This window comes from Dermacentor silvarum, chromosome 3 (assembly GCF_013339745.2).
Source record: "Dermacentor silvarum isolate Dsil-2018 chromosome 3, BIME_Dsil_1.4, whole genome shotgun sequence".
Classification (NCBI taxonomy): domain Eukaryota; kingdom Metazoa; phylum Arthropoda; class Arachnida; order Ixodida; family Ixodidae; genus Dermacentor; species Dermacentor silvarum.
Window position 1 is genome coordinate 201,516,625 of NC_051156.1, and position 26,760 is coordinate 201,543,384.

Genomic DNA, 26,760 nt, shown 5'->3' on the forward strand with positions numbered 1-26,760 from the left:
AAGCAGAAAATACCGCCAATGTGTGTGTTCCAATTTAACATGTTAATAAAGGGCGCTGAACAGTCTAGCAACTGAATAACAAGCAATCATATGGAGGTAATATGCATGAATGGTAATACTTTTCTAGCAACACTCTTTTACAAGAAACCTCCAGCAATGCAGAGCCATGATGTCAGGTGATAAAATTATTTTTTCTCATAATTTTCGTTTCATTCCGTTGCAGCAAATTAAACCAGTTTCTTCCTTTTAATGGCACACACACATTAAAAAAAATTTTCATACCTTGTTTTATGATTGCACAAGCACCCTTCATGCTTATTAAGGTGAGAAGGAGAATAATTTCTTTGAACTCTCTTATAGTTCAATGTGATGCAGCAGACGTACCTGACGTTGAATCCCAGGGTCACAGTCTTCTCGCCAGTATTGTAGACGCACTTGATGTGGTACGCCCGGGCACGGTACGTTACCAGCTTGGGGTGTTTCTGGATGACCAGCACGAAGGAGGCTTCTCCGTTGATGTGCACCAGGCCGCAGGTGTTGAAGAGCACCTTGAAGTCGACAGTCTCGCGCTCGCTGCTGGTCACGAGGCGGCGGCACTGGGCGTCCTGGCTGTGGCCCTTCACGTAGATGACTCCGTTGAAACTGTCCAGCTGAACCAGCACTTGAACCCCATCGGCTAAGCACATCACTGCAGGCAAAGACACATGCAGTCAACGTTATGAGAAGCATGCAGAAATGTAACCAGCCAATTGATTAACGCATCATATGGCATCTCAGGCTGGTTGTTCCGGAGTTCCCCGGCAGTGCTACAGAGGGTGTGTAAAACGAGAAAATTTAAGCCTTATTATGAGGCTAAGCCGGCTCTAATATAAACAACGAAGCCTGATTATAACATTTAGAATCTGCTTACCCTTGAAATGCAGTTTTAATGGTGTCTCATGCAACCTTATTATGCTGACATCAGCATGACATCATCACAGTGTCACTGTGGAATAATTTACCAAGAACTCCACCCTTGTGCACTGTTGGACCAAATGCCAAGGTATTTCTTGCATATTTTGATGATGGAAACTTCTAAACTGAATTGTCTTTGTTTCCAAGAATGGCAGATGCACAAACTTGTGAAAACAGCTTTGGAAACCAAAAGCTATCATAATGAATGTATTTAGATCAAAGTAAAGGGACTATCCGCCCTAGTAGCCGGCCATGAGCCACAAGTAGACCTGAGAAAAGCCGCAGTTTGTCTGCTTCTGGCCAACTTTAATTAACATGCGACCTGAGTGAAACGTGTAAAAGTACAGATGCCTGTCGTACCATCGAGGCCACCAGGAGGGATATCTGGACCGGGAGGCTCTGTCCTAGGTGGAGGAGGAACTCCTGCAGACCAAAAGAAAGGTGTGTTACTCTTCACATTCAAACTGTTTATGTTACATAATAGGAAAATGTACACCATGGTAAATGCATTCGATCTACTGCATGAGCAAGGCTAAATTGGCAGTTTTACTGCTGGCATAATTTAAGACACAAGGATGTGAACAGAAACTAGCACATGCCTTCGTGTTTTCATATTCAGCAGTGTTTCTGAAGCTCGCATGAGTCAGGTTTTGATGTACAGTTTTGGGGCTACAGCCTTTTTGTTGAGCAGCTGCACATATTGACATTTAAGCTTGGGTGTTACATGAATCTAAGCGTGCCTGGACTACAAACAGTATTTACCAGGGGTGTGTGCAAATACTGAAATTTTTGAATACAAATACACTTCTGTTTCAAATTAAAGTATGAACTTGATTAGAGAATTTCACATTTGATTTCTTCTAACATTCAGTTACGGCTGAGTATGAGGTGTTATTGTGGTTCCTTGGCCTGCATGCTATTGAGATGGGCTTACGCATATGGCCCATCAACTACTTCAAGCACCCATTGCAAGCAAGCCCGAAAATGTGGTGAACTTTAATTTTTTTTAAAAACTCAATTGCAAGTTGTTCAATTGAATGTACAGCCTCAGTGGAAAACAGATTAGCACAAGTGACTGGTGGCTGGAGCGGCACATTCCATTTTCCAAAGCAGGGGTGGCTGTCAAAATCCATGTCATGATTTTGCTGCTCCGGCCACCAGCCACTTGTGCTAATCTTTTTCCACTGGGACTGTACTTCCAAGTACCAATGCACATACTGAAGAAAATAGACGAATATTTTTTGCACATTTGTTCTCTGCATTTATTTTCCTACATATAGAAAAAAAAAATAATCATTCATATTAAGTTGATTAGAAAATTTCACTATCTGAACATTGCTAATATTTATGGCCCCTTTGAGGGGTCTAAGCAAAGCTGCTCTGGCAACAGGTTGATGGCGACGAACTACAAATAAGCAGCCAATGCCTGTCAATCATGCATGCACCGAGAGTTAGCACAGAGCACATGGCCTGCAGTTTGAAAGATAAGGCACAGTACAGAACCTGCAGATTTAAAAGGACCTAGAGAAGTCACTGTCTGGTATGCTGTTGGCTTGACTGCTGGACATACACACCTCTATAGCAGCCATGGATCTTGTCATACGGGTCACCAACAAGGTCAGGAGGGCAGACACATATGGCGACATGGTTCGTGACTGTGCACAATGCACTTGGGCCACAAACGTGGCAAGGCGCTGTAAGTGAGAAGCAAACAAAGACAAATTGATGAGTTAAGCAGGCTGACAGTTCGTACTTAAGTAATTGCTAAGGTCACCCGTGATGCACGCACGCAGATGTCGAGATGCTACAATCATCACAATCTAAGTATGCTATCGCATACTTAAACAGTTAGTGGTGCTATGTTCTGGCCTAGTTTCCCACACATTAATTATCAGAATTATGTGAAGTGGACCATGTGCTACCACTAAATGTGCTAACTTGGCAGCTCATGCAATAAATGACAAACAAGCTCTGCAGCATATGATGCAGGACTGGAATATGCACTAGTAATTCTCAGTACTTTCAGAACTTTGACAAAAGGTGTGCCAAACCAGCGTAAAACTGATTCAATCGACACTTGAAGGCAGGATAAGAAAATCAAAGCTTTGCCTTGTTACTTTCTAGTGAGAACATGGAGATAATTACGTATGCATTGATGGGTGTTGACGTCGCACTCCTTGTCCAAAGGACAGTCGTCGTTAGTTCGGCATTCCTCTTCAATGCGTTTGCCTGGAAAAAGAAAAGAACAGGGTTTTTCATTGAACACGGTCAATTACTTCACTGCACTGTCCTTCACACGATGCTCGCATTGCATGCTTTAGTATTTGCAACTGAAGAGCAACGACTTCATTAAAAACACTAACTTCGTAACATCTGATGTCAATTAAATGTCATTACTTACATCCGCCAATGAATGGGTCCCCAACAGTGCCGGGGGGACATACACAGTCGTAGCTTCCTGGCAAGTTGACACATTTCGCTCCAGGTGCACATGGATTGTGAATTGTGACACATTCGTTGACGTCTGAAAGATGAGAAAATTAGAAAAGCAGATAAAGAGTTAATGTGCATAACAGACAATGCTGGTGTGCTAGGGCTTTGTTACTTTTTGATCTCCTCACATGCCTCACTGTGCGGTGAAGTGGAAGAAAGCAAGAAGCTTCATTCATTATAGGCACTTCATTCAACTACATTTTACCATAAGTAATGTTAACATGCTGTAATATCTTAAGTCACCACAACGTCCTTGTTTTTGCAAAATATTACCTCATTGAATGCACTGTGGAATTGCCCGCTTCTCCTAAAGACTTGGGATTTCATGATCTGCTGATGCATTGCTGGAGGTTAACCATGTATATTATGGCTTCCTTATGGCAACTAACAATATTGTATTTCATCCGCGCTTATTGATCAAAAGTGCACCTACAGGTGAAACTCAGTATAATGAACACGAATATAACGAATTATCAGATATCATGAAGTGAAACTAGTGTCTCACTGATATCAGCATGCAACAAATATATGTGTCTCATGAATATCACATATAATGAAGGTATTTCCATGCTGGATGCGATTTCGTTTAACGAGGTGCGACACTATATGATATCCACATCATGCTGGCATAATGTATGACACAGAGGGACACCTGTAGTGGCCACACATTGTCTTTGTGCCTGGATCACTGACATTTTCGCACCTAAACATAGAAACATTGCCTGTCTACCTCATTCACATGAATTATGCGCATTAGAGGGCGCGCGATGACTAGGTACTTTTGCAAAAGACGTGCGTTGCTCACTCACCTCTACAAACTCCGTTAGGCTGGAGCTCGTAACCTCGTGGGCACACACAGAAGCCCTCTTGTGGGCCAACATAGATGCAGTCTTCGTTCTGCGAGCACGGGTTGGTGGTCGTGCAGTTCCTGCTTGTCACTGAAGGTTGTAAAAAAAAGAAAATGAAATGAGAACAGAGAACACAATTAAAACTGCTTTCTTTTTTGCCTAACAGTACTAAAACAGCCCTGCATGTAGCCAACAAAGTGTTATACGAACAGCACTAAGCTTGTGGCCATTTCCATGACAGGAAAATATCACTGCAGTAAAACAGTGAGCGACAGAAGAACAACAAGGGCTTTTATAATCAATTTTAGTACTTGTACAATTTTTGATCATGGATCAAGATATCAAATGCTGGCTTGTCTACTTTTCAGAACATGTAGATAACAACACGCTAAATAAAATCATGGCTGCATATTTCACAAGATGCTAATGCTGCTTAACAAGTTTCAATGCACTTCAACGTCTTGTAGATCCTATTAAGTTAGTTTAGCTAACAAGATTATGTTGCTAATAGAATCACAATACTAACAGCCGCCTGTATCTGACCAGAGGCACGTGCACTCAAAGAAGTGATAACCATTAAGTATGGTCACGTTTACCTCTACACGACTAAATATGACTGACCATAGTGTATCACATGCTGAACTGCCACATAAAGTGCAGAGAAGATGAAATAAACCAAGTACTTATAAAATGATGCAGCGATTGCTTTAGTGGAAAGTCAGAAGAAGAGCAGCTAAGAAACACGATGATAAGCTTAAATACCCACCAATACAGTACTCTCCAACACGGTCATAGTTTGGTGGACATCCACACGTGCTGCTCGAGAGACAGACGAGGTTCCCAGGGCAGTTGTAGTCGACTCCACAAACTTCCACTGTAGGAGAAAGAATCAACATTCTCGCATTTAGTCTACGTGAGAGGCCCTGTGCTTGTCGTTAGTTACAGTCTTATTATTGTCTTTACTTGCTTTACTTCAAATTTTTAGGGACAACGGAATTTTGCTTGAATTGCTCGAAGTTCGAGGCATACGAAGCTGAATAAAAAGCACTCCTAAATGGAATTACACGGATAATTACACATACAGATATACAGACACAGTCAAATTTTAATAAAAATAAGATCGGAATTGGTATGTGAACAGACACACATATGACTTGCTCATTGCGAAAGTGATGAGTTGCTGCCATCATAAACCGTTTGCAATATGTATGTAGTTTCACATAAAATATGGGTAAGTTTTGAGTATTTATGCCTTAAGAATGCCCCCTCCCCCTTATTTTTGCCAGCCTCTAGCCTTTTCTTGCTGCATTCTAGGCAATCTGAAATGTTCTAATTAACATGCAGAAATTGTTGCGTCTTAAATATATATTGACAGAATAGCAGGCCAACCAAAATTTTGAGGTTTGTTTGAATTTGCCAGACGTTTGAATCATCGAGAGTAACAGTAATTGGTAATGGTTGTTACCTCGCACACAGCGTGCAAGCGGGTTGCCAGTGTAGCCTGGAGGGCAAACACACACGGTCTTGTGGTTCTCAACCCGGCAGACAGCTTCGAAGCCGCAGGGATCGTGGACGCATGGGTCTAGGGTAAGAGAAAGAGAAAAACAAATAAGCACCATAGAGTACTATTGTGTATCAGCCTTGAGCTTCTATACTCTCACAGTCATTGACACATCCATTCAGCATAGCTTCGTATTGTTGTGAAATGGGAACAAATTAATGCGTGAGAACGAGGATGTGACAGGATATCATATCTGTGCATTTGCCATGCATTTTTTTTTTCATACTCTCCATGTGGATAACAACCTCATCTGACAGGCACATTGTGCCACGTGTCACTTGCCACCCCAACGATGTGCATTCTCAAAAAGCTCATGAAGTGATATTTCAGCAGTCTTTCTTTCTGTGCACAGGCAAGGACTGGTACAATTTTCTTGCCCTCACGGCTTTCATAAATGACCCTTTTCACTTCTAGACCAATGATGAGGATCGTCCATTACTGTAGCCAGCTACTGGTGGTTCAATACAATAAGTATAACAAAGAAAGAAAATAAAGAAAGAAAGAAGGAAACGGCATTGCAGAATGCAGCTCGTATGCTTGCGCATAGTCATTAGAGCTATGCATCGTTCAAGTTTTACAGGGAAGTCACAGTCACTCCTTTTCATACTTCAAGCAGACAACTGTTAGTAGTGTTTGTCCCCAGTACAAGCAAAACATCTCACCATAGCAGTCTTGCTTTCCGAGGTCGCAGGCCTCATGTAAGGGGCAGTCATCGTCTGTTGTGCAAATAGGCTTGGGCGGCTCCCTGGGCAAGCAGTCTCCCCTGTACGGGTCACCGTGGGTCAGCTCTGGACAGTGGCACTCGAAGGTTCCTGGCAAGTTTCTGCAGCTTGCAGTCTTGGAGCAGGGTGGTGGTGTCAGTTCCGTGCACTCATCAATGTCTGGTTGAGAAAGATGGAGAAAATAAACAAAAGGTTAAGAGTAAGAAAGCTCTCACAAGATCAAAGAAACCTGCTCAATATTGGTGATAAGAACAGGTAGGCACCAGAAAGTAAGCCACTCCTCTCGGTTAGACATAAGGCAGATACTAGTACTTTAGAACCAGGGGCCAAATTCAGGAAGCTTTTCATTCGAAGGAGGTCTGACAAACGTTCATTCGTAAGAAATACCAACACACCCGTAGTAATACATCCACGAAGCAGTGAACTGCAACAACCCTTTGTGCAACTAGCTTTGTATCTGTCCTTAGTTTGTGTGTGTCAGTGTTTCTTCAAGAGTGCTGCTTTATGGATAACCAAGAAGCCTATTAGTAGCACATGTCAAGAAATTTTCGATAAATTAAATTTTTTTTTTTCACAACAGGCAGCTGCAGTGAAGCTGCCACTACCACCATCATTAACAGTAAAGCACACTGAATAAGTGGCTGAAGCTGTTGTGAGATGTGCAACGATTTGTTATCCTTGAACGATGATGTGATTATGTAGTTGCACTCACCTCTGCACACACCGTTGGGCAACAGCCTGTAGCCGCGAGGACACACACAGAATCCTGTCTGCCTGCCGGTGTAGACACACTCTTCATTTTTCGGGCAAGGGTTTGTTGTTGAGCAATTCCGGCTGGTAGCTGCAAAAGTCACAACATTTAAGTAGTAAGTACCTTCAGTTGGTTTTGACTGGTTTGTACACCAGCATGAGAAAAAACAAGTAACGATTCCACCTTGTATGTACTAGTTTCACCATTTTACTACTGAATATCATCAATAAAAAAATGACGATGCTGGCATGAAATCTTGTAATGGCATAATCTTGAGACAGCAATTACAATGAATGAGTGATAAAGGCACTCCTTGTTGTCGCGGAAGGCTCATTCAAGCACCTGTCACTTCTCCAAGGTTCAGGCGCATTGGCCCAATGACACAGCTTACAAGATTTGGATATTGTCCATTTACAGTGACTGAATGAAAATAAAGGAATTCTTTGTTGCAACGGAAGGCTCATTCAAGCACCATTCACCGCTTTGACCTTTCAGTGCATTGACACAATCAGCATTTAAGAAACAAAATGCCACAAGAAGAAGCAACCCCATAAGTGGGTGAGCGCTGTCCTATTTATGCAATAAACGAGCCTTCACTGAAACAAAATAACTTTTTATGTGGTACATTTGAAATTTGGTGCAACTGACAATCTCGGCAACCTTAAACTAACCATGAAATGGCTTATATATTTAAGGCCAAATATGCCGAACTTTTGCAGTTTGGCAGTTTTGATGGGATGCAATCAAAACAGTTGCTGTTGCAATGTGACTGTTTTGCTGGCCAGCTTACCTATGCAAAAGTCGTATTTCCTCTGGAAAGTAGGCGGGCAGCCACAGTAGCCGCTATCCAGGCAAAGCAGATTTCCAGGGCAGTGGAACTCATGGGGGCATCCAACCACTGTGTAAAATAAAGTGGCAGACAATTGTGAAATGGTTCATCACACCTCTGTTCACTGTTCTCATTTATGTACGCTAAGCAGAAATGGCTCTTAACAAGCACATTTGCAGTGACAATTGCACCTTCTTGGTGGTGCTAAAATTCAGGGGGGGGGGGGGGACCTGCCACATGCAACAGTGGTTATGATGAATGTTGGTGCACAAGTGGTATTCATGGCACTGAAACTATTAAAACATCCAGTTACATGAAGACAAAATTCAGACAAAATTCGTATGAAAAATACACCAGAGAAACCATGAAAAGTGCTTAAAAACAACTGCTTTGCAGGTTGAGAAGCTTACTAGCCCAGCATTGAACACACAGATGCTCCTGTAAAATCTGATGTACATATGAATGAGGGACTCCAGTCATGTGCACGCTGGAGACCACAGTACAGTTGCTATGCTACAGCAGTGGTATGCCAATTGGTATGTTAATAATTCATCATCCAAGCAACAGGTTTTGATGCAGAAGGATCGTTTCTATGCATGAGGTTGTGATATCTTTTGTAATGCTACATACAACAAGCAGTCACATTGAGCACTATCTTGTCCCGTCTCCTTATAATATGTCTTACCCTTGTTGCATTCAAGAGTTACAATTTGAAGCAGATTCAACACTGTTGTAACACACGTGAAGATGATAAGGATGGTTACTGAAACCTAGGAATAAACTGTACATAGATTACCTAATTAGATGACAAAAAAAAAAAAGTAAAGCCACAGGCAGAACCTTACATTTAAAGCAGTAGTTGCGCGGGTTTCCAGAATATCCTGCAGGGCATTCACAGGTAGGTTTGTGGTTGACCACTCGGCAACGTGCGTGTTCTCCGCAGGCTCCAGGCACCAGGCAGGGATCTGGTGATGACAACATTCAATGTTGACGGATTGATCCGGTTCAGCATCGCAAAGCAAAACAGAAGCTATGATGTCGAGACTGTAGTAAACTGGCCGCTTGAGGTTCTTTAATGTGTACGCAAGGCTCAGTATACCAATATTATTATGCTCCATTCCAATTAGCATGCAGCTGTGGCAATTGTGTATTGTGACCTTGTTCTTAGCCTCTAAGGTACCACAATGAGTCATTCAGTATTTAGTATCAAATAAGTTTGCAAGCATTACTAGTACACATGTGGTACTATTGTAAAGTCCATTACAGAAAAATGCACCTGGAACGGTACACAACGCAATGTTGGAGCCGCTCTTATTTTAAAGGGCACGAAAAGTTAAACCACGGGTGATAAGCCTAAACTGTGTGCTCTTCTTAAATTAGTTTACTCACCGTAACACTTCAGCATGTGAATATCACAAGCCTTATTGTTGGGGCAGTCGTTGTCATGTGTGCATTCTCCCTTGGGTGGCTCACCTGAGAGGGGCAGGAAGAAACAATCAATCAATCAACAAATATTTGATCATCATATATGTACGCGCAAGTGGTACCAATACCTCTACTTTGGAGAGAATCAACATGCAAATTTACTAAGAATGAAGGTTGCAGAATTAGTTTTGTGCATTGAAGCTTATTCCTTAGCTGGTTCTCTTGTATGCCTCGAAGCTGTGCAGTGAGCCAATGAGGGACATGGCAGTGGAGGGCTTCAGAATAAGTTTTACCACTAGGAGATCTTCAACATGCATGCAATAGTGTAAGTACACAAGCAGTTTTTCATTCTCGCCCCACTGAAATGCAGTCAGAGTGGCTGGGAGTTGAACATGTTACATTGTGCTCCCCAGCGGAAAGTCATTGAAAGTGAGCTGCTGCGGTGGGTGTGGGTCCGCACTAATTTGATTAGAATGCAAAAAAGGAATCGTATATCTACAGTTGGACTAAACCACCGTTACAATAGGCAATGTTGCATTAATGTTTTTAGACATCAGCAATCATTACAAGCTCGCAAGCGAGGCTGACACAGGCTCACACTTACATCCAGCATGGAAGGGCTCTCCCGTAGTTCCTGGAGGGCATGTGCAGTGGTAGCTGCCCACATTGTTGTAGCACTGGGCACCGTTGGCACAGGGGAAAGGGTGCTGCTCACACTCATTAATGTCTGTGGAAACAGAAAAATGATTGATTGATTGATTGATTGACTGATTGATTGAACAAGTGAGCAAGTTCAACATTCCGAATCAGCATAGGGGCTAGGAGCGATTTCAAGTAGAATGCTCAAGATTAATTCTGACAATTTGGCACTCTTGCACTCAATCTAAGTACATGAACATTTTCGGATGCTGCCGCCAGTGAAATGCAGCTGCTTTTGCTGAAAATGAAATCTGTGACCTCGTGCTGAGCTGCGGAATTCCATAGCCACTTAGCCACAAAGAGGAGGAAATAACAAAAACAAAAGGAGGAAATGAAAGCGCAACTCGTGGTCACGCGAGCTTTCCGTGTTCAACCCAGAAATGAAGCAAGAGCACATTTCACAGATGCCTGCTAAATTTACAAAAAGATGAACAGCACTCGTGCACTGTACGAAGAGGTAGAAGCATTTTACTCGAAACAACATTGATGTGTCTGTGTGATCCTCAGCGCAGAGTCTGCTAGCACTATTGCCTTACCTCTGCAAACTCCGTTAGGCAGGAGAGCGAATCCCTTGGGACAGACACAGAAGCCCGTGTAGCTGCCTTCATACACGCACTCCTGGTGTTCAGGGCATGGATTGGTTGTGGAGCAGTTGACACTTGTCACTGTAAGGACAGAGAAAAGAAAAAAAGCAATTAATGTCACAAAGCCTCCTGTGACATACTCCCCCGGTAACTACAAAGACAGTGGCTGCAGGTCCGCAATGGAGGGGCCGAGCCCTTCCTTGAAAATGGACAGGGCGCCGGGCCCCCCCTGACTTCAAGCACTGTCTGGCATTGATATCCAGCAGCACTGTCCTGTTATATAGAACTGCCTGCTACAATAATTGCACTTACCATTTCGATACACTCAAATAAAATATATTAGTATGATATCTATCACAAATACTACCTTTACAAATGACTTTGCCTCAGGTATGAAAGAATTGTTACCGCCATGGCGCACACAAATCAAATACTCGCATGCTCACTCTGGAGTGCTACTTTGTGCTTTAGACTAGAATCCTACCAGCTGTAGAGCACCTTGATTGTTTAGCTTACCACAAAATGCCTGCAAATGTCCTTATCAATGTTACCAAGCTTTGCATACCTTTTCTGGCTTGCTATATATATATATATATAGTTAAAAAATAGAAGCACATAGGAAAAACATATAACAGGACTTTACTGACATTTCGGCCGGGGTCCGGCCTTCACCACTCTTGATGAAGGCTGGACCCCAGCCAAAACGTCAGTAAAGTCCTGTTATAAGTTTTTCTTAGGTGCTTCTATTTTTTTAACTATTTCTGTGCCGGCTCCTGCAATTCTTTGCTCCACTGATATATACATACACACACACACACACACACACACATATATATATATATATATATATATATATATATATATATAGTTTACACAATATTTTAATGACATCTTATGCTTCTCACAGGTGCAGTAATATCTTGTTTTCTCATTGTGCTAGTGTCGGCATCTTATTGCTTAATGAATTTATGCTATGTTTTCTTCATTCACACAAGCATGTTCAATAATCATCCCTTCTGTATTATGAATTTACACGGTCTTGTGTTTTGTATACACTGTGTTTGACTTGATTTTTGCACACTTGTAGTGCACCAATCTAAATGCACTTAAAACTGATAAGCCAGTGGGGGGGTAATAAAATAGTAGAGGAGGCCTGGCCATGATTCTGCCTATAGTAAGAACAAACAGACAAACAAATGAAACCAGCATTTTCAGCTATTTGCTTTATGGCTACCAAAAGCAGTAAGCAGTATTCAAGCAGCAACTTACAGATGCAGAAGTAGTTCTTCTGCCAGAAGGGTCGTGGACAGCCACATCGATCACCGAGGCACTGCAGGTTTCCAGGACACTCTTGGTAGTGGGCACAAGGCCGAGCTGCGCAGGAACAAAAAGCGAGGAATCATGATCGATGACTTGTGTACAGCATTAAGACCCTAGCAATGGTGTAGGGCCAATGTCACATGGCAAATGCTGTAGATTGTGAGCATACTAAATGACGGATGACCGTCAGCACAATACTCAAGTTACTAGTTTACAAACAATGAGCGTACGTAAGAAGTGCAGCTGGAGCCCTTGTAACCAAGGAGGGCAGACTGAGATGGTTTGGGCAAACAATTAGAAAAGACAAAGAATGAAATGTTTCCTAGGTTTTACATGGTGAAAAGAACACAGGAACGCCAGGAAGAAATTCAAGAATGAGGACTGCTGTCTTTGTGCTACTCACAGATAGTGCACTCGACATAGGGGTTTCCTCGCAATCCACTCGGGCAGAAGCACTCAGGCCGGTGGTTGACACCCCGGCATTCGGCTGCCCGACCGCAGACGCCAGGCTTGAGACAAGCATCTGCATCCCCAAGAGAGCAATGGGAAAATGTCAAAAGGTATGTCAACAACCATGCTACATAATTTTAAAAAGAAAGCAGCTCCCAAAGCAATATATATTGTCTGCCAGAGCACATATTCTTCACTGAACTGGTTCTCAAATTAAAGTCTGAATTCTTGGATCCACGAAGACTGTTTGATTGATTGACCGATCGACCGATCGTGGGTGTTTCAACGTTCTGAACTAGTTGGAATGCAGCCACTGTGGCCGAGAATTGAACCTGCGGCCTTGGCTTCGTGCTCAGCCGCAGCAATTTATATTGACTGAGTCAATGCTGTGGATCTATGAAGTCCTTTCTAGAACTTAGGTCCATGGATCTACCAAAACATTCCAAAGCCATTATTACCAGTAAGCTTTGTTCATTATGATTGGATGTCAATGTCAGAGGAGGCAATGTGCCTGATATGCAGTAAAGCTTTGTTAACTGAAGCTCACATATTTTCAAACAATTACAATTGCTAGGTAGAAATTCTTTCATGGCACAGGGACACAGGCACCATGTGTGTCCCCCTCCTTATCTCTAAATTTCAGTGAACTCGGAATACTTCAAAACCTTAATTGACCAGGAAAGGCTTCTTGCCACTAATGGCTTGCCTTAGAATGGCTGTCATGCCTCAAATGCGCCGATTGCTATTGTTGAAGCTCGATATAATGAACATGGATATCGTAAACCATCGACTATAACGAAGTTAAATCTGAAATGTTTCTCACTGATACAAGCGCGCAACAACACACACTCATAACAAACATCAGATACAACGAAGATATAATTTCATGCTGGAAGTGACTTCATAAAAATGAGATTCGACTGCACTACTTACAAAGACCCTCCACCCGTGGATCAGACGCACGAAAATATCGTTCACGATGCACTAGCCTGCTTTTGAGCACAAATCACCCGCATCATGGCCGAGTGGGAGTGTGACACTCACCGTAACACTGCTCCGTCAGAGTGTTGCATGCTTCGTTGTCCTTGCAATCAGTGTCGCGCGTGCAGCCCTGGATGCGTTGACGGCAACGTCCGTGATAAGGGTCGCCCACCAGGTTGCTAGGGCAGCTGCACTTGTAGCTCCCAGGCAGGTTTGTGCACGTCGCACCGTGCGCGCACGGGCCACGACCATGCAGACACTCGTTGATGTCTAGAAAAGCACGAGGAAAGATTTCAGAGCAGGCAACAAAGCGTGCACATTAAAGAAACACGAGAGGCAAACACTGAATCAATCTGTAGAGGTTTTTGGATTACCCCCCTTTGGAAGTATTGAAACGAGACAGACATTCGTAGGAAGATGGAGACTCGAAGTGATCGACAGTGACCAAATAAGGGATGTCTTACGCTGGAGCCTAGGTTTCGACAATGTTAACCTTTTGGTGAAGAAATGTAAGTTTGGGCATGTTAGTGTTAAATTTTAGTCTATTAGCAGACGAAAAAAATAAATAAATAAAACGGGAACACTAAAAAAAACTAAGACAAAACACTATGTCTACATTTTTTTGTACTGTCTATGTGTTTTCTGAGAGAAAATAGGCTAAAATTGTCCTTGTTCTTGCCCTGATGAAGAAAAGGCTCCTTGTTGAAATGCTGACTCTATTCTTAGCCCAACTCCCTAATTCAAACACTGCGTCACTTCTAGAAACGTTGAAATGCTTATCTTGTACCAATAGACAACTTAGTTCAAGGCAAAAAAGAGCCTAATGTGTATTTTGTTTTTCTAGGTTGCCAAAATCCACGAACACTTCCTACCATGTCATTTATCAGGAAATAATGCAAATATGTCATGTAATATGAAATAACATACATATCTTATTAGGATGTGAACAAACTTGAGATCTCTTATGTCTTATTGGAGGGCTCTGGAGAAATATTTGAAGTATTACTATGTGCATTGGTAAAACACTGTTGGTTGTTTAGTGCGACTGGTCTTCAAATATAAGTGTGCCATATTGCAAAAACTTACCTTTGCACTTTGAGTTGACACACACATATCCAGTTCCACAGTGATGGTCATCGATGCATTCGGGAAGAGGAACTGCCAAGACAATACACACACAGAAAGACGTTTTGTTGAGGAACCGATTGCATAACAGACAGTGATATGAACATCAAACAACTGCATTGAAACATTGCAAACATCTCTACAGTGACGTTCACATCACTGACTTAGTGTCACAGTTAAGTTGTATAGTTGCAAATTATAAATTGCTTTAATTAGCTCATGATTCAAAACAGCATTAGTCAAATTTAGCGGAGAAAAAAGGAAGGGACATTGCTATAAAAAGCAGTCTTCCTCACAATGCAACTGACTTTCGCACAATTAAAGCTGGCTACGCATCAAAATTTGGAGAATCCAGATATTCATACAACATACAGTCCTCTACTTCGTTAGCTAACCATTAACAGCATTAATAGTATTTAATGTAATACAGATTTGGTACAAGGATTATTCTATAAAAGTTGCCAGACCAAACAGAAATCCCAGCAGAAAGCCTTACAGGACATAGCCTCACATTAGTGTTCAATCACTACGCATACTCACTCAAACTGCAGCGTTCCTTGGGGTTGCCAGTGTAACTTGGCAAGCATTCACATGAAGCTTCGTGGTAGAGAGCTCGGCACTGAGTGTTGATGCCGCAAATGCCTCCAAGGCTGCATGGGTCTTGGCAATGTCCGTTGATGCAGGCCTTGTCGAACGGGCAGTCATCGTGGTTACGGCAGCCTTCTGAAATTTGTAAAGAGACGAGACATGAACTTCCAGTCGGAAAATAAAGAATGGGGCTTGATGCATCATGTAACCACATTGATTGATTTGACTGGCTGATCAATTGACTGAACCACATCAAAGCTTCAAAATGTTCTCTCAGTGACGCAGAATTCATAGTTTGGCCATGGCATAGAGATCCTGATCAATTATTACTAGCCAACTATGAGAGAACAATTACATCATTCAATCCTGCCAAGGGCAGAATACAGTGGAATCTCGTTGATACGATTCTGCATAGTATGTTTTTTTCTTATCAACAACTTTTCTTATGTACAATTAATTTCGGATAATACGATTTTCAAATGATACGTTTTATTTCCCAGTTCCCGTGATGATCGTATCAACGAGATTCCACTGTATCGCATTTTGAAGCATGTTGACTCAAGATGTTCTGGGAATCCTGCCATGCAGTATCAATGCTTGTGTAACATTTTTCTTTTCAAGTGGCCATGGCCCTTTTTCATGCTTTGACTTAAAAAAGAAATTTTTGCCTTGCCTAATTACCTTCATTGTAAATAATTGTCATTCACTTACCAACGCATCTGTAGGACACACAGATTTCTCCGAACCCGCACTCTTCATCCTTTCTGCATGAGCCGTCAGGAACTGAAAAGAATGTTAGGTATGAATAATGCATATAAGTAGTGGATGGAAAGCCATGCAGTCTGCCTTGAAAAGCTTATCCACAATAGGATATAAACATTTTTGCATGAGATCGAATAAAACAACAGCGAATGTAATAAGGATATCTAATTATTTTTTTTGTTCAGTACTAAAACAACCTAGAACATATGCACACAACTGTAGGGCCCAGCAGACAGGAATATTGCGACCAATAACTAATAGCAATCTTTGTAGCAGTACAACTGAAACAAATAACAAAAACCTAAGTTCGCCATGCTAAATTATTACTCATAACTGGAAATAGTATACTGACTCTCTAGCTGTACCTTATGCTCGTTTTGCAATGTTCTTTCATGTGCTCAAAGAACAAAATGACTGCACTATTTTCAAGTGAAAAATTATGCTTATCTGGCTCCGCCAATTCACTCCTCTCAGAGAAAACAAAAAGTTAAAAAACACATAAGACAAAGGGCCTTTCGTTATTATTGAATCAGAAAACCGGAGGAAGAACAAAGTGCACCCACGTAATAGCGGCAAGCTTAAACATATCTGAGGTCATGATCAGTTTAAGTCTGCCATATATGTGCTTGTGAATGTAATCTACACTGTTTTCAATAGATAATAAATAATGAAAGCACTGAGCAGTATGAGTTCACAACATTACAGTTTTGGCAAGTTCACAGGGAGTAACGACTCATGGCATGAACACTCAAGTCTGCATAAGGAGTGGTGGTAGGAGGCTGTCAGGGACATGGGCAAAGCCAAAATGCAATGAAAAGGGTAGGTGGGGGGAAGCAACAACTGACAAAGAGGTTCAAGCAGCGCAAGAAGTACAACATACATACCGAAAACAGACAGTCACAAGCATTTGTTGCTGTCTGTTGCACGTGTGTCTGTTGCTCTTTGAGCTGTATGAAGCCATGAATTCGGGTAGTAGATCAAGCCGTGAATTAAGAGCAATAAACCAAAGCCACCGACTCCAGTTGAACTGAGAGCTTACTGAAGGGGAAGTGGTGAACAGTAAGTACTGTTTGCCTTTTCTAGGCGGCTCATCACAGAAGGAAGCCTATCTCATTAACCGAGAGACAGTCAAGAAATTTGAATTTTATTTCGCTTCATCGCGGCCCACGAATACTAACCTTTAGCTTACGAAATCAAAATATTTAGTGACTATAGTCAGGCCGAACAGTAGATTCACTGGCATGCGGCGTTACCTTTTTCACAAGCCACAACAGGGTTTCCGGTGTAGCCGTGCTCACAGGAGCAAAGTTCCCTGTGGTTGACTGCAGAGCAGTGAGCGTCTCGGCCACAGACAGCGCTGCGCTGGCAAGGGTTCTGACATTGTCCGTCAATGCAGGAAAGGTCTGGCGGACAGTTGTTGTCTGCTCGGCAGCCCACTGAGGAGTGAAACAGCCATCAACACTTCAATACAGGGCTTTGAGGCAATGCAAGTTGAAAGCCAAATGCTCACATTCAAATGCTCACATGCAGAGCATGGCAGCGTGGGAGTTTTAGATCCCACATTAAAGAAGGCTTCGAAGCATGCTTTTTCCTCTCTTCATGTAGTAATTTTTAAACTCGTTAAACATTTCCAAGAGATCACAAAAGATGACAGCCACAACTGGCCAGCTTATTTGCATCAGAGAACAGTGTATGTTAACCAACTTGTCAACAAAATATAAGACTAAGAGTGCCCAACTCAGCATGGTTATGCTTGACCAGCAAAGGCGTAAAATATGTTGCATAAGGTCTACACCTTTGTCATCCATTTTTGCTTGTAAGAACGAAAGAAAGAAAGGGGAAATCTTCAGAGACAGAGATACTGCTGCCGTTATGACAAAGTGCCAGAGGGCTTCTTTGAATACGCTACATTAAGGTAACAACGCTTAGGCAAACCACCCTTCAATGTATGTTATTCAGCTTGGTCTAGCCTGGCTATGTTGGCTTATTATGGTGTAATAGGACGTGAAACAATGTGAAGACCAGGACAGGAAAGGGGACAGGAAAGACGTCCTTTCCTGTCCTCCATGGTCTTACTTAACATTGCTTTACATCTTATTACACTATTACACCATTGCACTGTAATAAGTATGAACCACCTAGCCCAGCTACAAGTAGTGATATTACTAATATAGGTTTATTGGTTATTGCCTATATTGGCTATATTGCAAAAGAACATGTACGACGTAGTGTTTTCACAGTTTGCATCTTGTGTGCTTGAATTTCTCGCTTCTACTTCAATTTTTTTTTTCAGGACTTAAGAATTCATGGCGACGGTAAGTACCATTTGCATACGTTTAGCAGTTGTTGCATAACTAAAACAATCGGCAAACAACTGAATCAAGGCCTTATTTTGTCTTAAGACTGATACTTGGGCTAGTTGGTCAAGTTTATTTGCACTGCCGTTCACTTATTTTGTCTAGTTGCACGTTAGAAAAACGTCCTCACTTACCTCTGCAGTGGGAAAGCTCACAGATACGGCCGGAGTAGCAGTCATCGTCTCTTGTGCATTCAGGTGGAGGTAGCACTGTTGATGAAGAACAAAACGTTTAAGTTAACGCAGGATGACCTTGAAGGGACAGTGCTTGAACAACAGAAACGAAATACTACTTAGTAGCATTTGAAGCAAAGATTATAAAAAAAAGAATTAAAAAATTTGAAGTGATCTGTATGTTGATCAGCGTTTTAATTTTACAGTAGTGAAGAATAGAAGTGCCAATGAGAGCTACAAAGGCACCCATTAAATCCCGCTACAGGTGTTGGTAAATAAACTTTTGCTATACTACATCTGGTTTGTAGCTCAAGAAAATATACCTTGCAAATATTACTTGAAGTTTTGCACTAAAGCGAATTATATATAGCTTTCAGATCAGAGGCTTTGAATGCCGCAGCACCAACAATATGATTTATTTGAAATGTAAAAAAATTAATTTTGAGAAATAAGCACACAGATTTCCCCTTTGCCACTCGGCAAGCTGCCTAACTATAGCGTTGTGGCAAGGTATTTTGCACATGGGCTCCAAAGCTTGCAAAAAAAAAATTCACATGCTATGCACCTGGGTGCAAATTTCGATGCACAAAAATGTAACTAGACTATACAGCTTTGCTAGTGTTAACTTAGCATACATGCCACACACACATCAGGTGATGATTATAATGATCTGAATTACACTGGAACATGTGGAGAAATACGTTTTTGCACACTGTTTGGCCATAACAAATTGAAATGCAACACTTTTTATGCTCCAATACTCAAGTACACAATGCCCCGCTGATGTGTAACTAATTGCTGAATGTGCATTAGGCATGATCTTTCAAGTCAAAATATCAGTGATATAAAATGCTGCATCGCAGGTTTGTACATCTGCATGTAGAGTCCACATGTAGATGTAATCTACAATCTACTTATGTGTTTGCATTTGTTTCTGACCCAAGAGCATGCAGCAGAAGCAGCCGTTGTCTTAGAATGTTGATACTTGGGCTAATTATGCACAACCCATTTCTGCAAGGACAGGCAAGGACGACGTAGGACACTCGCCTTTCACACAGTGGTGTTTTGGATCTCCCGTGTGATCAGGAAGGCAAGCGCAGACTCTGTCGTGGTTGATTGCCTTGCATACGGCATTGATGCCACAAGCCCCATAAACCCGGCAAGGGTCCTGGCAGACATTTCGGATGCATACTTCCAAGAATGGACAGTTCTCATTGTTGCGACAGCCAGCTGGAAAATGAAAAAGGAAGAACAACAAAGTTGAGGAATGTGTAGAAGACAAATTCTGTATCATGCTTACCAAGGTGAAAATTCAGTGAATGTTAATTCTACGGTATAATTTAGTTACTCGGTATTAATAAGTTTCTGAATGGTACCAGCAAGAAGCCACATGGTTTGTATTTGGTTTAAAGCCATTCCTATTAAGACTCCTATACAGGCTGTATGCAGGCGTGATGTATTGAGGACATCACTTTGACTGTGCAATAATTAGTTTCCAAAGCAGCAGAAGTGGTTGCAACCTCTGTTGACATTATATTGAGTTTATGTTCCCTTTCAAAATAACTCCAAAGAAGTTTCTTTAGATAACCTTTCGAATTTCAGTGTACTTTTACAAGAGATAAACAATAGTAATGTGTTAACAGACATACTCCCCATTAGCTTTTTCTTGTAGTGAAACACATTGCATGGGGTTGAGGTCTTCTAAACATTGACATTACTGCCCTCAATGCCACGGAATGCAAAATCAAAAGTATTACCTAAAATGAGTGACTGTTCCAAAATATGCCCAAGTTGGTCTCAACACTAACTGGAATAAGCATGACCTCATTTCACTATTGCTTTAGGCAATAGGCAATATGCTTTCACATTTTATGTGATAAACTTGCAGTGAATGAAAGGATACAAATTAATTACAGCTTTAAGATAAAAGATAAAAACTACCCTAGCTGGCAATATTAATAAAATAAAACAGAGAGCTTACGAATGCAGTTGCCATGGCTGCAAATGCTCCCAACAGCACAGTCATTGTCCTGGAAGCAGGGGCCCGGCTCCCGAACTAAAAAGCAACGGAAAAAAAAACAAAAACAAGTTTTCAATGGCTCCAAGGTGACAAAACACGATAAACAGCAATGCACATATGCTGCAGGTGCTGCAGAACAGTTCCAGTATTTTGTTTATGAAATTCAATTGAGTTAGAAGAGAGTACAAGTGGAAATAACATTTGTGATAGTATTTCTAAGCTTCAACTTAGATCAAATAAGCAATTTGTTATATGCTGTGCAGCTTATGCTACTCAGAAATACTTTGACAGAAGCACATGCTTAATTTGGACATAAGTCATAAGTCACATAGAAATGCACTTTGTATGAGTGCTAAAAGATAATTCCTGACAGCTACCTTGTTTAACAAGCGTGATACTTTACTACCACAGCGAAAGTCAGGTCACTACATCTTACAGTGAAACTTTCATCACACTTCACATTTAAGTGGTAATGCTTAAACAAAGCAAAGAAGGCATAAGAAGATTTACGAAATACAAGCCAACTCACTCTCTTTGCATTCAATCTGCGGATCGCCCTGGAAGCCCGACGGACATGAGCAGAGCGCACGGTGATTGCGTGGTTGGCAGTCCGCATTGACACCGCAAATATTCGGCAGGCTGCACACGTAATGGCACTGGCCATTGACGCAGGCTTTCTCATTGGGGCAGTTGTTGTCGTGACGACAGCCCTCTGCAAACAGTGCGAGACGATAGCATCACGTGTTAGAACAGGCTGCTCAGGTATGCAACAACAGATACTCTTGTCTGTATGGCGGCTAGTGTCAGTTTGTGCCTAGAATGACTTCCACTTTTTTTTTTCGTATTCGTTTTTGTCTTGTTCTCTCCAAGCACGCCAAAAACACACTTTTGATAGATTAACATCAATAAAAACTCTTTTTTTTTATCCAGCAATAATGAAAGTATCATAAGGGCACTTTGCGCTGACTCACTCCTTCAAGTTTATCTCACACTTTACCATAATTCCCTATTGAAGAAACGCGAAAAGATACACCAACCCATAGAACTGAAAATTTCAAGGCTCCCGTATGGGTAGACGAAACGTCATTAAATATAAAGTTTTTTTGTCGGTGTATCTTTTTGCATTTCTTCAATATTTATTTCCCCAGACAGACAGGTTGCTGTCAAACTTTGGATTTCACCATAATTCCCATTCCTAAAATGTCATCAGTAAAATAGCTTTGTGAACATAAAATGTAACCAAAAAGAAAAATATACTTGCCTATGCAGCGGTTGTTGTCACAGATGAATCCGTGCAAGCATTCATTGTCTCTTGTACATTCAGGCTTTGGCTCGTCTGGAGATGTAAAAAAAGAAAAAAAAAAAAGCAATGAAGGACGTACAGACAACTTAGGAAGAAAATACTGCTGGATAATTGGAATCTTTCTATCATTCAGTAGCGCAAATGCTAATCTGCTTTATTATTCTGCAGCACATGCACGACAACTGCACTAGTGCTCACCATAATGGCAGCATTACGTCACAAGAGCTAATGCACAAATTTTCACTATCGCAACAAAAATTCTGCCAAGAATTGATTTCTCTTTCTACTTGTATTTTTATTTCTATCCTGGTACTAAAGTCATAAAATCCATGCAAACTACCAGATTTACAGTAGAGAACAGTACATCATCAACTGCAAAAGAAACATACATCGTGAACAATACAGATGCACTAGAGATATGTGGTCTGATTTAAAGATGTTTAACATGTGTGCACACCGACCAATTAGTGATGCTTACCTCTGAAGCAGACCACGTTGGGGTTTCCACGATGACCAGGCAAGCACGAACAATCAGCGTGATGGTTGATGGGGCGGCAGAGGGCGTTCCGACCACATGCTCCGTAAACACCGCACGGATTTTGACAGATGCCATTAATGCATGCCTCGTCGGTTGTACACCTCTCGTCAGACTTGCAACCATCTGTGAGCCACACAATATGCATAACGTTAACCCATTATGTCGACAAACAAATTCAGTTGTCAAAAAAAAAAACATCGAATTGCGGGGCTTAACATCCTAATGCAACACATGCTCTAGAAGAGATGCTGCAGTGGAGGAGTACACAGGATTAATCTTCTGGTCATTATGTTGATACTGCCCAGGTGCCAGCAAATAAGAAATACAGTTATCAACAAGGTGCGATAAGACAGCACTCACTCTCTAACATGTCTCAATACAGAGGAACATATATGTCATGAAACACCACCCACTTTCTAACTTGCTGCAATATGGAGCAACACATGATCATGATCCTCCATTAAATACAAACACTTTTTTTTTGTGTTGCACATTTTTGCTTGTTGAGAATATGCTCTAGCAGTTCGCTAACAGAAAATCTGACAAGGCATGTGTACTTACAGATACACTTGTGGCCCTCGCACACATGGCGAAGGGCACAGTCAGTGTCCACGTGGCATTCCTTCACAGGCTCGGATGGAACTGTAAACAGAAATAGAATAGAAATGTTTTTCATCTAATCTAGGAATACGGTTCGATGATTTTGCGGTATGTATTGTTGCTATGTGTCTACCGGTTGCGAGTGGGGAGCGTTAAAGGGCTGCTGCGATTATGCAGACTGTAAAATGCTACTGCATAACAGACCAATTGAACATGGATGTAAACAATTACCTCCGATTCTGTAAACAACAGCCAGTAGGTCACACTTTAATTAAAGAACTATGCATGTACTACACACTGCTAGGAAAACTTCCAAAGACAAGCATCATTAAAGGAATAAGCAGGTCTGCAGATACTCTAATAGTCTTCTGAATGACACTCCCTCAAAGATGATTTTTTGCTTCTAACTTGCATTTTTAAAGTACTCTCTAAGGAACAATCTATTTCAAGGCAGTTTGAAATGGTCTAGTAATATCTCTGCCATGGACACATTAAGCATCAAAACTCTGCTCCAAATGTGCGCTGCGCATTATGGTAAAATATTGGCATTGTTACAGTCGTAGGCAGAAGGGAAACAAGACAAGGATGCCTTTCTGTTTTCTCTACGCAGTTGATCTGTTAAACTTGCTATTTATTTATTTATTTATTTATTTATTTATGAGTACCTTACAGCGCCCTCGTGGGACATTGTGTAAGGGGGGCAATACAGCATGTACATAATAGAGAAATACACATAGGTGAAATATTGATTATTACAGATGTAAGTGAACACACGAACAGAGAAACGCAAAATATACTAAAACAGCAAAGTGTAGTGTCTGAAGGCGTTACACAAAAGGCATTAGCTATGAAGAAATGCTATGAGCTATGAGCCAATTAGCTATGAGCCAATTGGTTCAGTAAAGCACCATTCTGTAGACATAGGTGGCAAGAATTGTGGCTAACAGTGGCTCCCTGTTGGGAATTGTGCAGCAGTCATATTTAGCTAAGAGTATCATGACTAGGTGCTCCAGATGCTGCGCTTCTTCAATAGAAAACAGCCAAAGGGCCATTCGGCAGCAGTGGCATATATGACCGAACATGTATAAAGCACGAGATGCACGTACCTTGCCTGCATTCAATTTTGGGATCACCCATGAAGCCTCTCTCGCAGGAACAGACTGGTCGATGGGCGGCAATGACGCAAAGTGCATTAATGCCGCAGGTTCCGGGAATATGGCAGAGGTTCTCACACTTGCTGTGGTGGCAAGACTGGCTGGGCAAGCACTGGTCGTCCGTGCGACAGCCGTCTAGACAAGTGGGGATTCGACATTGTATATGTTTAGCTCTGGACAAGGCTTTGGGCAGGCTAGGCAGACAAATACAATATCAACAAGGAGCCAAGCCCATATGACAACCAATAATGTACTCAGTTAAGATGCATTGCAATGTGATGCACAGTGCACAAAGAATAAAGATGAAGACCAGAGATTTTGACATGTGGGCCCATCATCACAGGGACAGTTCCATGGTCGAATGTAGCAAACATTTACTATAACATAATTCAGTATGCCACTATGTACGCTTTCTATCGGATTCAAGTCCCAGTAAAGCCGGTCAGATGTGTTTATGATAGTGTTCAACAGTATAATGACACTAAACAACAGACAAGACTCACCAATGCAGCAACCATCCTCGCAGACCTGGCCAAAGGTACACTCGCTGTCTCGCTTGCAACCTTCTTCCCTCACTGAAAGAAGAAAAAAGCAAACTGACTTAAGAAAAATGCAATCAACGCTGTAGCAAAATGCTATTGCTGCATTAACAAAGAAATAAAGGTAGAAAAATTTATAGCAGCGCGGAAAGCAGAGTCAATGTAGGACCAAAATTGGGCCACTCTAACCCTGTCTTGGTCAGCATTGGCACGGCATTGGACGACATTGGCCCATTATTCGTCTTGCTTAGGGGCTACTTTGGTTGCATTTCTAAGAAAAAATGCATGGTGCAAGCTGTGCGATTTGAACAAAGCACTTTTAATGTTCTCTGCTGTAGACATATATACCAGACAATTACATCAACCGTGAATGTGTCAGTCAGGTTCTAGTGCATGTAAGACACCTCGGGAGTGTCTTGCTTTTGAGCTCTTGTTGCTGCGACCTGCTGAGTTAGGTTTTGTGGTCAGTGCCAGGCATATGTGCTGTTATGTTCATTCCTTTCTGACAGAACCCAGTAAGTTTATTATTACTGTTTGTAGCTTGTTTATTACTGTTTGTGCCATGTTAGAAAACATTGAAAAGGCAATGGTGCTAAAGCACAATTTTTCTAACTGCACTACGACTAAGCATAAGTATTTTACTTTTACGAGAAGCCTAACGTAATGCTCGATGTGCTGTGTCCTCTGAACATTTGAGAGTAGTGACTAGCCCTCACACCGACTTATTGCATGAATGTGATCTTCAACGAACAACAAGAACTGCAGTCTTATATCTGAAACTCATGTCAAGAAAAAGAAAATAAGAGTGCAAACAATGTTTTTAGTTTTACTAAATAGTAAATACACAACTCGCATATAATGAGAGGCAATGGTGGCAGAGTAGAGAAAAATTTATCTGTGCATAATACAATTTATCTGTGCATAGACAGTAAATCTATCATGCATACTGACCAAACTACTAAATTATTTGGCACCCAAATATAGTAATATTGTAATATAGTAATAGGACAAGCAAATCTGAAATGCCAAAACATCATATGACATGCAAGGTTTTGTGATGATGCAATTGAGTGCAAAACTTGCCTTCAGCGCAATGAATCTTAGGATCTCCAGTCAGGCCCGGCAGGCAGAAGCAAACAGGGCGATGATTTGCAGCACGACAGTCGGCATTAACGCCACAGACACCTGTGAAACTGCAAGGGTTCTGACAGCGGTTGCGAATGCATGCTTTGTCGTAAGCACAGGCATCGTCGGTGCGACACGCGTCGACACAGGCTCCCTTCTCACAGATGCGGCCGACAGGACAATCTCTGTCATGGAAGCAGAATTCTTGCCGAGCTGCAAGCACGCAAAATACAGAGTGACTTTCTGTGGTTTGATAAGTGATTTGGACAAACACTCTTCGCAGAAATGCAAAGAACACTATAAAATTTGCCATTCAAACACTAGTTATGGCAAGTTACTGCCATAATATTATGTTCATTTAAATCTGTTACCCTTTCTTTGCCATTTTATGTGCTTAAGAAAATACGACACAGAGGATTACAAGCCATGCACTGTATTAAAAAAAAAACAAAAAAAAAAAAAACATCAGAATGACAGTGACCGCCACATACCCAGAAATGTGCAGCAAAGACTAACTCATCTCCGAAATGTGCGATGAAAAAATAATAAACTAGGAAGTGTTGCAATGAAATAATTAAATATACAGTGGTGAGAGTTCAACAGACCCAACTTTCGCATTTACGTTTTCTCATGACGTATACCTGCTGCTATCTCATCGTAAATCATAGCAGGAGTGTGAACAAAGAACATAAATGTGTAGCACAACATTAAACGCATATAAAATGCATACATTAACACAAACATAGTATTAAGAACCCATTCAACCATACATAGTTCACAACACATTATCAAACTATAGCTAAAAAGCTAACAATATGTAGAGATTTAGAAGTCCATTTTCAAGCTTTTCAGATGGTAG

At 41.5% G+C, this 26,760-nt stretch overlaps 1 protein-coding gene across 1 annotated transcript in view; it reads right to left on the reverse strand.

Annotated features, from left to right (window-relative positions):
* The window catches only part of LOC119446510 (uncharacterized), a 329,517-nt gene that overhangs the window by 6,757 nt on the left and 296,000 nt on the right, over window positions 1-26,760 (reverse strand). The window contains 32 exon segments of the mRNA XM_037710951.2: window positions 385-688; window positions 1,315-1,377; window positions 2,529-2,648; window positions 3,100-3,183; window positions 3,356-3,478; window positions 4,257-4,385; window positions 5,062-5,169; window positions 5,761-5,877; window positions 6,519-6,737; window positions 7,291-7,419; window positions 8,120-8,227; window positions 9,004-9,123; window positions 9,548-9,631; window positions 10,188-10,310; window positions 10,819-10,947; window positions 12,136-12,240; window positions 12,590-12,709; window positions 13,681-13,887; window positions 14,704-14,775; window positions 15,283-15,465; window positions 16,042-16,113; window positions 17,346-17,528; window positions 18,584-18,658; window positions 19,670-19,852; window positions 20,604-20,678; window positions 21,172-21,354; window positions 21,904-21,978; window positions 22,424-22,606; window positions 23,045-23,125; window positions 24,190-24,372; window positions 24,741-24,812; window positions 25,860-26,114. Of these exon segments, the coding sequence (XP_037566879.1) occupies window positions 385-688; window positions 1,315-1,377; window positions 2,529-2,648; window positions 3,100-3,183; window positions 3,356-3,478; window positions 4,257-4,385; window positions 5,062-5,169; window positions 5,761-5,877; window positions 6,519-6,737; window positions 7,291-7,419; window positions 8,120-8,227; window positions 9,004-9,123; window positions 9,548-9,631; window positions 10,188-10,310; window positions 10,819-10,947; window positions 12,136-12,240; window positions 12,590-12,709; window positions 13,681-13,887; window positions 14,704-14,775; window positions 15,283-15,465; window positions 16,042-16,113; window positions 17,346-17,528; window positions 18,584-18,658; window positions 19,670-19,852; window positions 20,604-20,678; window positions 21,172-21,354; window positions 21,904-21,978; window positions 22,424-22,606; window positions 23,045-23,125; window positions 24,190-24,372; window positions 24,741-24,812; window positions 25,860-26,114 (4,267 nt within the window).